At 36.6% G+C, this 12807-nt stretch overlaps 1 protein-coding gene across 6 annotated transcripts in view; it reads left to right on the forward strand.

The window, feature by feature from the left end:
- TMEM260 (transmembrane protein 260) overlaps positions 1 to 12807 on the forward strand; it is a 58132-nt gene that overhangs the window by 16548 nt on the left and 28777 nt on the right. For all 6 annotated transcript variants that reach the window (XR_013993282.1, XR_013993283.1, XR_013993284.1 and 3 more), the window contains exons 4-5: positions 6545 to 6722; positions 7902 to 8015. Coding sequence is in view for 3 of the 6 variants with exons in the window: in XM_081047407.1 (XP_080903533.1) it covers positions 6545 to 6722; positions 7902 to 8015 (292 nt within the window). In the remaining 3 variants the exon portion in view is untranslated. The remainder of the gene's footprint in view (positions 1 to 6544; positions 6723 to 7901; positions 8016 to 12807) is intronic.

The following is a 12807-nucleotide window of genomic DNA, read 5'->3' on the forward strand; positions in this document are numbered from 1 at the left end:
TGTTGAAGGCAGAAAAGTATAAGATCAGATATGTTTTAGATCTCTCACACTGGTGGCGATGGTGGGCCTAGGATTGGAGGCACAGAGCATACAAAGCTGCTGCATTGGTGTGAGCCTGAGGTGATGATAATAGCTGAAACAGGGCAGTGGGGTGGGTGAACGGAAGAGGATGAGCTTTTAAAGTGTTTATGAAGTAAAATGGGCAGGATGTGATAAGTTGGACAGGGAGAGAGGGAGAGGAGCTTTGATGGTGACTCCTAGGTCTCTTAGATGACTAAACTAGATAGATAATGATAATCACTAAGATAGGGAACACAGGAGCAGGAATCATTTTAGGGAAGAGCATGAGGAATTAATTTTGCGCATATTGACATTGAAATTCTCTAGGACATTGAGGGTTAGAATGGCTTTATGGTAACGTGTACAGTGGTCAGTAGAGATACATAAGTCTGAAACTAGGGAGAGGCAGAGTTGGAGACAGATTTGGTTTCTTCAGTGGGTAGCTGACAATTGACATCAAGACAGTAGATAAAGCCACCCAGGCAGAGTAGAGTAAGTAGAGTGAGAAGAATAGTTTGCCTGAGAATGAAATCTTGGGAAATACAGGCTTTAAAGGAGTTCATGCAAGGAAAGGAGCCATTCAGAGAAAACAGAGGAAGATCCACACCCATAGAAAGAAAACCAGAGAGATATGAGGTCCGGTAGTCGGCTAAATAGTGTGTGGCTGGGGGAGTGATCACCACAGCAGAGAAGTCCCAAAAGCCTACTGTATGTGGCAGTTAGATGGTCATTGGGGACCTCAGTGAGAGCAATATCAGTAGAGTGCTAGAGTGAGAACAGAGAGTAGAGGCTGCAGATGTGGACCATGCGAGGCTAATTCTGAGCCTAGTCATGACCTGAAACATCCCTTCCTGAAAGCATTCTTGACACCAGCTTGTTCTTTAGTCCTTTATCTCTCTCTCAATAAGGTGACATGAAGCATGCTAAGATAATGTCATCTGCCTTGAACACCATAATAAGACTGCCTACCTGCGGAGTCAGTGAATGAGTTGAAGACCAAAGTCTTCAGAAAGGCTTCGTCCTTACTGTTGCTGGCATTGTCCTTTGACTTGTCAGCAAGTCACAGACCCCACTTGCTGTGTACTGTGGACATCACGTCTCCTTGTTAGCATGCGTATGATGTCGTGGCACTGGGCCACACACGTCTTCCTACATTGCTCTCACCCTGCAGACTTATTCATGTATGGTAGGTATACTGCTTGTCTTCAGGACAAATACTTAGTTTTAATGAAAATCTTATGATTTTGAGACTGGCTTTATTAAACTCTTTTCCATCACAGGCTACTTTCATCAGGAGAGTCCAGTCTTACCTAACAGGCCTGTTCCATCCTTCAACAATTTGATATTCCCTTCCACAACCCACTATCCACTCTCTGCCAGACTTTAGCTTTTAGTTCACTCATTTCCTTGATGACCCTACATCAATTAAATGATGCCCCTACTCAGTTAAATGGAAGACAGCTGTCTAGAACCCTTTGCTCATCCTTTTTGTCTTTACTTTCTTCTCTATCCAGTGTAGGCCCCATGGATGATCACTTTACTTCCCTTTCTCTCAGCCCTTCTGTCTTACCTACCACCTAAAGCCCCTAACCCTGCCTTTCCCGGCCGGGCTCAGGCTGCTGCTGACTTTCCCACAGCCATATGGACTGATGCTGCCACTCCATACGCAGTCTCAGGAGTCTCCATCCTCAGCCGAGCGTGGAGTGGTACCTACCGGTCCTGGTTATGTGTCCCTCCACAGCTTGCGGAGCTTTCCCACAGCAGATGTCTGACAGTATCTCTACTTTTCATAATCTACTAGTTTGTACATGTTACATAGTCAATAAGTATTGGATTCTGAATCTTTGCATAAAGCAAACTTTTAAAGGCAGTGTGTTCAAACGTGTGTTTTAAGGGACATTTCACAGTTTGATTTATAAAAGCCTGTTGAAATCAAAGAAATTCATACAGAAGATTAGGGTGATAGATAAAGGATAGAGTTTCTTTTTTGAGGTGATGAAAATGTTAGAAAATGTTGCACATCTATAAATATACTAAAAAGGTTTGTACACTTTAAATGGGTGAATTATAAAGTACATGAATTATATCTCAGTAAAACTGTATTTTTACAAAAGGAAAAATTTTAATCTAGAATTGGAAAAAAAATAAGGAAGAAGGAAAAGGAAGCTGGAGAGCTCACAGAATTCCTAGGAGGGATGGATTACCAGTCTCTGAGCCTGAAACATCCAGCGCTGTAGGCATGTCTGAGTGGATTCTGTCCCCATCCGTGCTTCTTTGCCTTACCAGTTTCCGATTCAAAGACTGGAGCACATGCTTCTGACAAACAGAGTCCAGGTCATATACCTATGCTCTAGCTGCAAGGGAGGCTGGAAAAGTATTTTGTACTTTCAGCGTGCGTAATAGGAAGGGGCTATGTTTCGTAAGCTGGGTTCCCCCCAAGCATATGAAGGGATTTTAGTATATATGCTGCCGAAGCAAGCACATGAAGGGATTTTTAGATGTTGAACAGCAAAATTTTTAAAACCAAAAAAGCAAATCAGTTATCTCTCTTCTATAACCTTACTCAGCAGCCTCACAAATGATTTCTCTGATACCAAGGAAAATTGGGTGTAAGAGTATATGGATTATTCTTTGCAAAACCATCCTGACCTGGAGGCGGGTGGGATGGTGGAAATTCAGATTATAGACCTTGCTTGTAGGATTAGTCTTCAATAAAATGTTAATGTATTCAACTAACTATAATAGTGTAACATAAAGTTTATCACTGCAGTTTATAATTTTACCTTACTCTCTTCAATTTTTAAAATCTTATGAAATATTTGAAAAGGTAGTAAACATAGTTCGTAATTCTAATAATGAATGTCAACAATTCAAATACTTTAGGATGTCTCCCTAAGCCTAAGAATGTGTTCAAAATCATTGTAGATTAGTGAGTCTTGAGTTTTCTTCCTGAGGATTCATACATATCAGGACTTTCTTCTCAGTTCTCTTTAATTAACTGGTGGTTTTAAACTTTGATTAATTGCTCTGTTGGGGGGGGCAGGGAGATTAAAACAGGCAATTCAAGCTGGTAGTGTGTTATTTTGATAAAACAGAAATAAGTACAATTCTAATACTGGACAAAAGTTTTATTCTATTTTTCATTCTAGGGTGTACATATTTAACCAAATACAGTGCAATACATCATTGATATAGAATAAATTATTTGACATTAAAACTAAAAACATCATCTTTTACCCCTTAAGGTAATGACACCAAATAACTAGACTATAAGTTTGAATCCTGGTTCTGCCACTTAATTGCCAAAGGACCTTGGAAAACTTACTTGGCCTCTTCAGGCCTTAGTTTCTTCGTCTGAAAAAAGGAGATAGTAGCATCTATTTGTGGGATTATTATGAAAATTAAATGAATTTGTTATATAAGGTAAGCACTTAGAACAATACCTGGCACATGGCAGGCAAAAAACTCAATAAATGTTAGCAAATTATCTCAGGAGCTTGTTGGTTTTGTTTTTTAACTTTTTATTTTGACGTAATTTCAGATGTATAGAACAGTATCAGGAGTAGCCGCCTCCTTGTATACCCTTCATCCAGATTCCCCAAATGTTAATAATTTACCACGTTTGCTTTGTCCTTGATCTGTGTGTATTTATTTTGTTTATAACCTAAGCCACAGTCATAGTACCCTTTGGCCCTAAATTGCTTCAGGGTATGTTTCTTAGAAACAGGGACATTTTCTTGCATGTCCACAGTACAGTTCTCAAAATCATCAAGAAATTATCATTGATACAACATTGTTATCTAATCTACAGACTTGAATCAGATTTTGCCAATTGTCCCAATAATGCACTTTATAGCAGAAGAAAATCCCAGATCGTGCCTTTTATTCTGTTGTCGTATTCCTTTAGAGTCCTTAATCTGGAGCAGTTCCTCTGGTTGTTTTTTTGGTTTTTGGGGGTAGGGGTGTCTTTTAAGACTTTGATATTTTTTGATACATACAAGCCAATTATTTTGTAGAGTGTTCTTCAGTTTGAGTTTGTTCATTCCCTCATGTTTAGACTCAGGCAATACATTTTTTTTAGGATTACCATAGATATGATGCTGTATTCTTTTCTTTGGAAGAGATCAGGAAGCATATGATATTTGTTCCATTACTGGGCTGTTATCTTTGATTATGTGGTTAGGATGGTGTCTGCTGAGTGTGTCAGTATAAAGTTACCGTTTTTCCTTTCGTAATTAAATCCATTTATAGGGAGATACCTTTAGGCTATGTACATATTTCTGTTACTGCAAAACTTTTACCCACTAGTTTGATATCCATTATTATTATGATGGTTGCCAAATGGCAATTTCATTTCCTCTACAGTTATTAATTATCAATTGGCATTCTACAGACTTTCCCTTCTCTTCCAATTATTTATATCACGGTACAGTCATATATTCTTATACATTCTTTGGGTTATTATCATTATTTGATGCTCAAATTATCCCCAGTTTGGCCAGTGAGAGTCCCCTTAAGCTGGCTTCTGTGTCCTTTTTGTCATGTCCCTATTGGAGCACTTCTTCCTGGCACAAGATGTTTCAGAGGCATTTTGTACTTGAACTACCCCAGCCCTGAAATCTGCCATTTCTCCAAGGATGGTAATTTATATTTCAGGTAGAGGGAGGAATCTTGTATCTTATGCTGCTTTCCAAAGTAATATTAACGGGTGAAACATAGAAATTCCTTTTAAAAATGTCACTAATGCTTTAAGACTAATTCATTCTCTCATTCACTAAGTTTCCTTTCTGTGCTTGGGGCCAGATGCTTACAATAGAAGGGAAGTTTAACTCCAGTGCACATTTCAAAACCAATGTCAAAATAATTGTTATGGACAATTAAGTGCTATAATGTTCAGAGATGGGCTAGAAACCTGGGAGTTGAAGAGAAATTTGAGAAGAGTGGAATTTAAATAAATAGAATGGAGCAGGGAAGACATTCACTTCATGGGTACAGCATGAGCGAAAGTGTGACACTAAGAACAGACATGTCCTAGTAGAGGATTTTGAGAAGCCTGACTAGCTGGAGGAGTTAACAATGTTGGTAGTTAGTGGCTAGAAGGGGTTCAGTGTACTGGGAGCCTGGATTCCAGGCTGTTTCATTTAGAATGTATCCTACAGGCAATGAAGAGTCCTCAAATTTTGGGGCTGGGCAGTCATAAAGTGTATGTTTTAGGAAGTTTAATCTGATGTTATGTTGCAGAATAGATTGGAAAACAAGCCAAGTTAGAAAACTATTAAAATAATCGCGGCACAGCCAGTAGGAATTCACATTGAAAGGAATTTGGAAGGAAGAAATGACTTTAGTGTGTTGCATCAGGATACCTGGGAGAATGAGGGACTCTGATGAAACTGGAAACTCATGGTGTTTATAAAGGAAAGGAAACAGAAATAAATTCAGAAGAGAAACTCAAAGAAAAACAGGTTTGGCTATACTGACATTTTTAACCTTTTTTCTATAATGGTTGGTTAGGAACCATCGAATGACTCCATAACTTTTTATACAAAACAATATAGTTAAAAAGTAATGACATAGGGCCACATAGTATCATAATTATTAGACACAGTAATTCTTGCTGAATTTCCGAACACTCATTAGACATACATAGTTGGAGAATAGCTTTAGTTTTCTTAGCTTTAGATTTATAGTGAAATAGGAAATTGTTTTGGTTTGATATGCTGTGGTATGTTCAACCACATTACCAGTCTCAAATCATATCTCTCAATTGAGATCCAGATTCCTAATCGATTTGAAATGTATGGCTCATGTTGGCATTTGGGGGGTGAGAAATTTGTTTCCAAGTGTGGCGTTTGATCCTTTTCGTGCTATTAAAATCCACATTCCAATTCTTCCCTTTAAAAAATATGTTTTTAACTTTAACTTTGTGTAAAGACAAAATCGTCAGAAACTAAGAACTTAGCTTACAAGATCTTAAAATCACCAAATATGTGACCAAGACAGACTTTGCCGTACGTTGAGAGATAGGTGTAGAAAGTAGATCCAAACACTCCTCAGAAAGTGAGAATGAGAGTTGCTGAATAGATATTTTGCTATTTCATTGATATTTACAATTAAACATTTCAGTCTTTACCAGACCATTCTTCTTCTTCATGGATGTGGCAAGAAAAATGACACAGGTTTGTTATCTCTCTAGCTACTATTTCTTCAGGCTTTCTGAACTGGCTTGAATCCTGAGAACTAAACCTCATTCCATCCACAGGATACCAAGCACGTTTGCTCATTTGATTGTTAATAGGTTAATATATGAACTTCCTAATTAAAATCTGTTGAAAAATATTATTCCATGAAGTAATGTATTAACCCAAAAATGTGTTGGGATGGCGCTGGTAACTGTCATAATTTCTCCTGCTACAGTTTATAAAAAGGAAAATAAAGTCGGTTCGTTTTGTTGGGAGAGAAGATTTCATGTTATCTGTGTTTGCAGGCTTTCTGGCTCCTATGCTGGAGGAATCCTTGCTGCGGGGGTGTTTTCATTTTCTCGTCTAACATGGCAGTGGTCCATTGCAGCAGAGGTTTTTAGCTTAAACAATCTGTTTGTGGGGCTGCTTATGGCTCTTACTGTACATTTTGAGGAGGCAGCAACTGCAAAAGAAAGATCAAAGGTAACCTATTTTGACCAAAATGAAATCACGTTTTGTTTTAATTTGTAGATAGATGCTGTATTTCTTTTTAACTTTGGTTTAAGTACTGTCTATCTGTTCTGATTACTGTCAAGGTAATCTAGGCAAGTTGAGAGAGAAAATATTCTCAGTTCTTGCACTGTGAATCATGAGGGACTTTATAATTCCTTAGAATTCCATAGAATTCAAAAGTTTTTTGGAGAATGAAGGGATTCTGAAATCCCCTTGAATCCTATGGGAAAGATAGACTTGTTGGTTAATTCCACCATCGTGTGTGTGTGTGTGTGTGTGTGTGTGTGTGTGTGTGTGATCATAAAATGCCAAGTCTAGATTAAATTATATACCATTATGGGACATTGACTTACTCCCTAATTGCTAAACAAGATCAAGTGTGTACCTTTTCCTAACTAAAAGGAGAATATCAAATGTAGAAATGAAGTAGTTCAGAAGAGCTTACAATGAATTCTGAGGCAGGTACCATCATCAAAATAATTTAAAACGTGAAGGAACCCTGTCTTCTAAGAGCTTACAGTCTACACCTTGGAAAGTGCCAAATCATCTTAGTACAGGCAGCGTTGTGTCATTAAACAACATAGAAACAAAAGGACATTGTGGTTTATCTGTTGTTTCCATAAACAGATCTGTGATGCTATTACAGTTTATTTTGTGTTTAAAATAAACTTTTTTTCTAATTATGAAAATAATGCATGTTCAAAAAAAAAACACAAAACCACCATCCGTAAATAACCAGGTTCTAAACAGAAAGTGTCCTATGTCATTTATATAATTTAGTAGGAGAAAAAGTAAAACAGAAAGAATTGCCGAACTTCAGTTATAGATTTTACTCGAATAAGAATTACACGATATCCTATTACTGGTAGGACTTATCTAAGTCATTATACAGGACTGTCTAAAACTTAGTTTAAAGACAGTCCTTTAACATCAAACTGCAATGATTTGATGAGAATGACAAACATTAATAGAAAATAACAGTGATAAATATCAGTGACTGGTAAAGAATGACTGCTTACATTTAAGAGGTTGATTTTAACCTGATGTATGGTACAAATGCTTGGTTTGAATATAAAGATTAGCTTTTTACTATTGTGCTTACTTAGAGTTGTAGGTGAATATTTATCCTTTTCTTTTATTTATTTTCAGATAGCTAAAATTGGTGCTTTCTGCTGTGGCCTTAGCTTATGTAATCAGCACACAATAGTACTCTATGTTTTGTGCATAATACCGTGGATTCTTTTTCGACTTTTAAAAGAAAAGGTAGGTTTTTTAATTTTATAAAAATGAAAATTTATAATATTTTATTTAGGCTCAATATAACATTTATGGCATGAGAAAACATGGGGCTTTAATTTTTTTAATTTTTTTTATTTTTAGTTTTACATATAGCATCAGTTACCTTTGGACCTAACAACATTGACTGAAAAAAAGTAGAATTTACAAAAATTATGCAGTATTGATTGCAGTTGCATCTGGCGTATTTCATAATTTTCTTACTGATTCTGAACATAGGCTGATTCCGAACATTGTTGAAAATAGGCTAAAAGGACTTAAAACAACAATAGCAACATTTCTTATTTTGTATATATTCTAAGTCAAAGGACAGTGTATTAATAATCGTTAATTCATTCATTCAGTTGTTTGCTGAGTGCCTGCTCTGTGCCAGACGCTGTTCTAGGTGCAAGAGGATGAGCTCTCAACAAAACAGACACCCCTGCTGCTATTGTGAAATAATAAAATCTTTGGTAAATAACAGTCCTGTTTTCACAGAACAGATTCCCCTAGAATTAAAAATGATTATCAATTTAAATGGTGGTATAAAAGCAACATAGGACAATTACTTTGTTAGGCAGTAGGAGATGTAGGTAAGCCGAAAATAAAGAGCTGAGTTCGACACAAGTCCTTGGAAAGACAGAAGTTCTTTATTTTGTCCATCTTCCTCCTAGAGGTTAAAATAGTCTCTATGCAAAACCAATTCTAGAATCATTTTACTCATCTATTTTATTTATTTATTGCTTGTTTGTCTGTTAATTATATCTCAGGCACATTTATTTATCATTTCATTATTTGTCACATATACCCAGCTATCATCAGCATTATATTGGAAAAAATACATACACTAAAATTATTATATAGAAATAGGGAAATAATTATACAAAGCTTTAGATGATTGTATTTACTCTACTTGAATACATTTTCCTTCTTAGTTTCTTGACAACAAAGCAGAAAAGTAATGTGGAAGTTATAAAATTCTTATTATGTGATAAATTTTTTTTTTTTAAAAAGAAACATAATTGATAGGAAAGATCAACTACTTCTTGGAACTGAATTCTGTTAAGTCAACCATATAAGACCTTATGTAATGACTATTAAACAACCTAACAGGCATAGTGGTTTTATAGAATATATAGAAAGTTCCTTCTATGGTCTTTTATTTTATAAGTTCTTGATGAAAACGATGAAGATATAACATTAAAAAGAAGTATAACTCAGCAGGGACTTCTCTATGGGATATAAACCTGAGGAGGCCCAAATATTTTTCTAGTGAATTGACGGATGCACAGATAGGAATGCATTTACATCCTGGTACCAGTTGTCCTGAAACCAAGCTTCTCTTTCTTCCAGCTTATTGAGATATAATTGACATATAACACTGTAAGTTTCAGTGCACAGTGTGGATGATTTGATGTATGTATGTATTGCAAAATGATTACTACAGTAAGGTTAGTCAACAGCTTTATCACCTCATATGGTTACGTAGTTGTGTGTATGTTGAGAACTTTGAAGATCTACTGTCAGCACATTTCAAATATGTAATAACAGTATCATTAACTATAGTCCCCGTGCTGTATATTACATCCCCAGAACTTACTCATTTTATAACTAGAAATTTCTACCCTTTGACCACCATCCATTTCCCTCACCCTTCAACCCCCACCTCTGGCAACCACCAAGCTGTTCTGTTTCTATGAGTTCAGTTTTTTTAGATTCCACACATAAGTGAGATCATATAGTATCTGTCTTTCTCTGTCTGACTTATTCCACTTAGCATAATGCCCTCAAGGTCCATCCATGTTGTCACAAATATCAGGATTTCCTTCTTTTTATGGCTGAAAAATATTTATATATATATATATAATATATAAATATTTATACATATGTGTGTGTGTAACATATACATGTATATATGTCACATTTTCTTTAACCATTTATCTGTCTATGGGCCCTGAGATTGTTTCCATGTCTTGGCTGTTGTAAATAATGCTGCAGTGAACATGAGCATGCAGAGAGAGAGAGTGATTTCATGTCCCTTGGATAAATACCCAGAAGTGGAATTGCTAGGTCATATGGTAGTTCTATTTTTAATATTTTGGGAAACCTCCATCTTGTTTTCCATAGTGGCTGCACCAATTTACATTCCCACCAGCAGTGCACAAGGGTTCCTTTTCTCTACATCCTCACCAACACTTGTTACTTCTTGTATTTTTTATATTAGCCATTTTCATAGGTGTAAGGAGATCTCATTGTGGTTTTGATTTGCATTTCCCTGATGATAAGTGATGTTGGGCACCTTTTCATATATCTGTCGGCAGTTTGAATATCTTCTTTGGAAAAATGTGTATTCAGGTCCCTTATTTCTAAGTCAGATTACTTGGGTTTTTTTATTTTTGTTTTGTGTTTTTTTGCTATTGAGTTCAATGAGTTCCTTATATATTTTGGATATTAACCCTTATCTGATATTTGGTTTGCAAATATTTTCTTCCATTCCACAGGTTGCCTTTTCATTTTGTTGATCATTTTCCTGTGCACAAACTTGTAATGTGATGTATTCCCCCTTATTTCTTTTTGCTTTTATAGCTTGTGCTTTTGGTGTCATATCCAACAAATCGTTGCCAAGACCAAAGTCAAAGAGCTTTTTCCCCCATGTTTTCTTCTAGGAGTTTTATGGTTCAGGTCTTACATTTAAGTCTTGAATCCATTTCGAGTTAATTTTTGTGAGTGGTATAAAGTAGGGGTCCAATTTCATTCTTTTGCATGTATTCCCCCTTATTTATTACCCAACAACATTTATTGAAGAGACTATCCTTTCCTTACAGAGTATTCTTGATACCCTTGTCAAATATTAGTTGGCCATATATGCATGGGTTTATTTCTGGGCTCAGTTCTGTTCCATTGGTCTATGTGTCTGTTTTTATGCCAATAGTATCCTGTTTTGATTACTATAACTTTATAATATAGTTTGAAATTATGAAGTGTGATGCTTCCAACTTTTTTCTTTCTCAGGATTGCTTTGGGGTCTTTTGTGGTTTCACACAAATCTTAGGATTCTTTTGTATATTTCTGTAAATAATGCCATCTGTAAATAATGCATAGGAATTGCACTGAATCTGTAGATGGCTTTGCACATTTTAACAATATTCTTTTTTAAAAGTTTTTAAAAATCACTAATTCTTCCAATCCATGAACATGGGATATCTTTCCAGGTATTTGAGTCTTCTTCAATTTGTTTCATCAGTGACTTATAGTTTTCAGTGTACAGGTCTTTCACTTCCTTGGTTAAATTTATTCCTAAGTATTCTATTGTTTTGGATGGTATTGTAAACGGAATCACTTTCTTTATTTTTTCAGGTAGTTCATTGTGAGTATGTAGAAATGCAACTAATTTTTATGTGTTGATTTTGTATCCTGCAACTTTACTGAATTTGTTTATTAGTTCTTTAGTGGAGTCTTTAGGGTTTTCTATGTATAAGATCTTGTCATCTGCAAACAGAGAATTTTACATCTTCCTTTCTGATTTGGATGCCTTTTATTTCTTTTCTTTGCCTAACTGATCTGGCTAAGACTTCCAGTGCTAGGTTGAACAGGAATGGTGAGAGTGGGCACCTTTATGTTGTTCCTGATCTGAGAGGAAATGCTTTCAACCTTTCATCATTGAGTATGATGTTAGCTTTGGGCTTGTCACATTTGGCCTTTATTATGTTAAGGTATGCCTTAGATCAGTTAACTCAGAATTATTTTAGGGTAGCCCTACAGATGTGCAGAACTGCTGGCTGGGATCTCTACTTGGGCAAGCAGGGATGCAGTTTACTAAAATCTGAGCACTGGTTGCTTTGTAAGCCCAGCTTCCCTTCTCTGTCCCTACCTGACCCCCAGTGACGCAGCCCTGCAAATACCTTCCTCCCCAGGGGTCCCTGTGAGGTAAGACCAGAGTGAGCCACCTGGGAAATGTCCTGCAATGTTGAAGGAGCTGGATGTCCACCTTGGACTTTCTTTTCCCACTGGAAAAACTGTAGGCTCAGGGGTGCCCTCTTGGTGCAGTATTGTGCTGGCCTGGGGAGGGGGTGATATGGTCAGATTGCTTCTCTTACACTTCCAGTGCTGTCCTTCTCATTCTCTGTGGTCCAGGCACATGTTTAGCCTCGACCTGGATTGTGATATTTTCACAATGGAGTCTTGTCTATGGATAGTTACTAGTTGGTCTTTTTGAGAGGCGAACTGAAATTGGGAATGACCTATGTTGCCATCTTAATAGTGTCACTCTTAGCCAGCTTTCTGACACAATAGAAGGTGCCTTCAGATATCAGACAGGTATATTCTCTGGCAAGAACCTACCAACCAAGTATTTTGTGTTGGCTAATTGAAAGGATAGCCATGTGCTTTGTATAAAACATGCAGGACCCAGAGTTGACAAGTTAGGAGCCTGGTTTGAGAGCCTGTTGGCCCTGTACTGAGGTCAGCTACTGATGAAGGATGAAATTTTGGGACCTTTCACTTCTATTATTTAAATAGCAGAGGCTAGAAAAGAAGGTCTACCAATGAAGTGACAGGGTAGTTGGCTTTGAGGCAGAACGAGAAGTCCTGAGCCAGTTGGTTGCAATTCTAGTTTCTCACTTAAATTATCTGGGAAGTTTTAAAGAAGTAATTGTATATGTACATATATTATTGTATGTATAATTATGTGTGTGCTTATGTGTGTATATATATGTGTGAGTATGTATTTCTGCTGATTCCACCCTAAAATAATTCTGATTTAATGGATCTGGGGTGAGTC

This window comes from Rhinolophus hipposideros (genome assembly GCF_964194185.1).
Source record: "Rhinolophus hipposideros genome assembly, chromosome: 5".
Classification (NCBI taxonomy): domain Eukaryota; kingdom Metazoa; phylum Chordata; class Mammalia; order Chiroptera; family Rhinolophidae; genus Rhinolophus; species Rhinolophus hipposideros.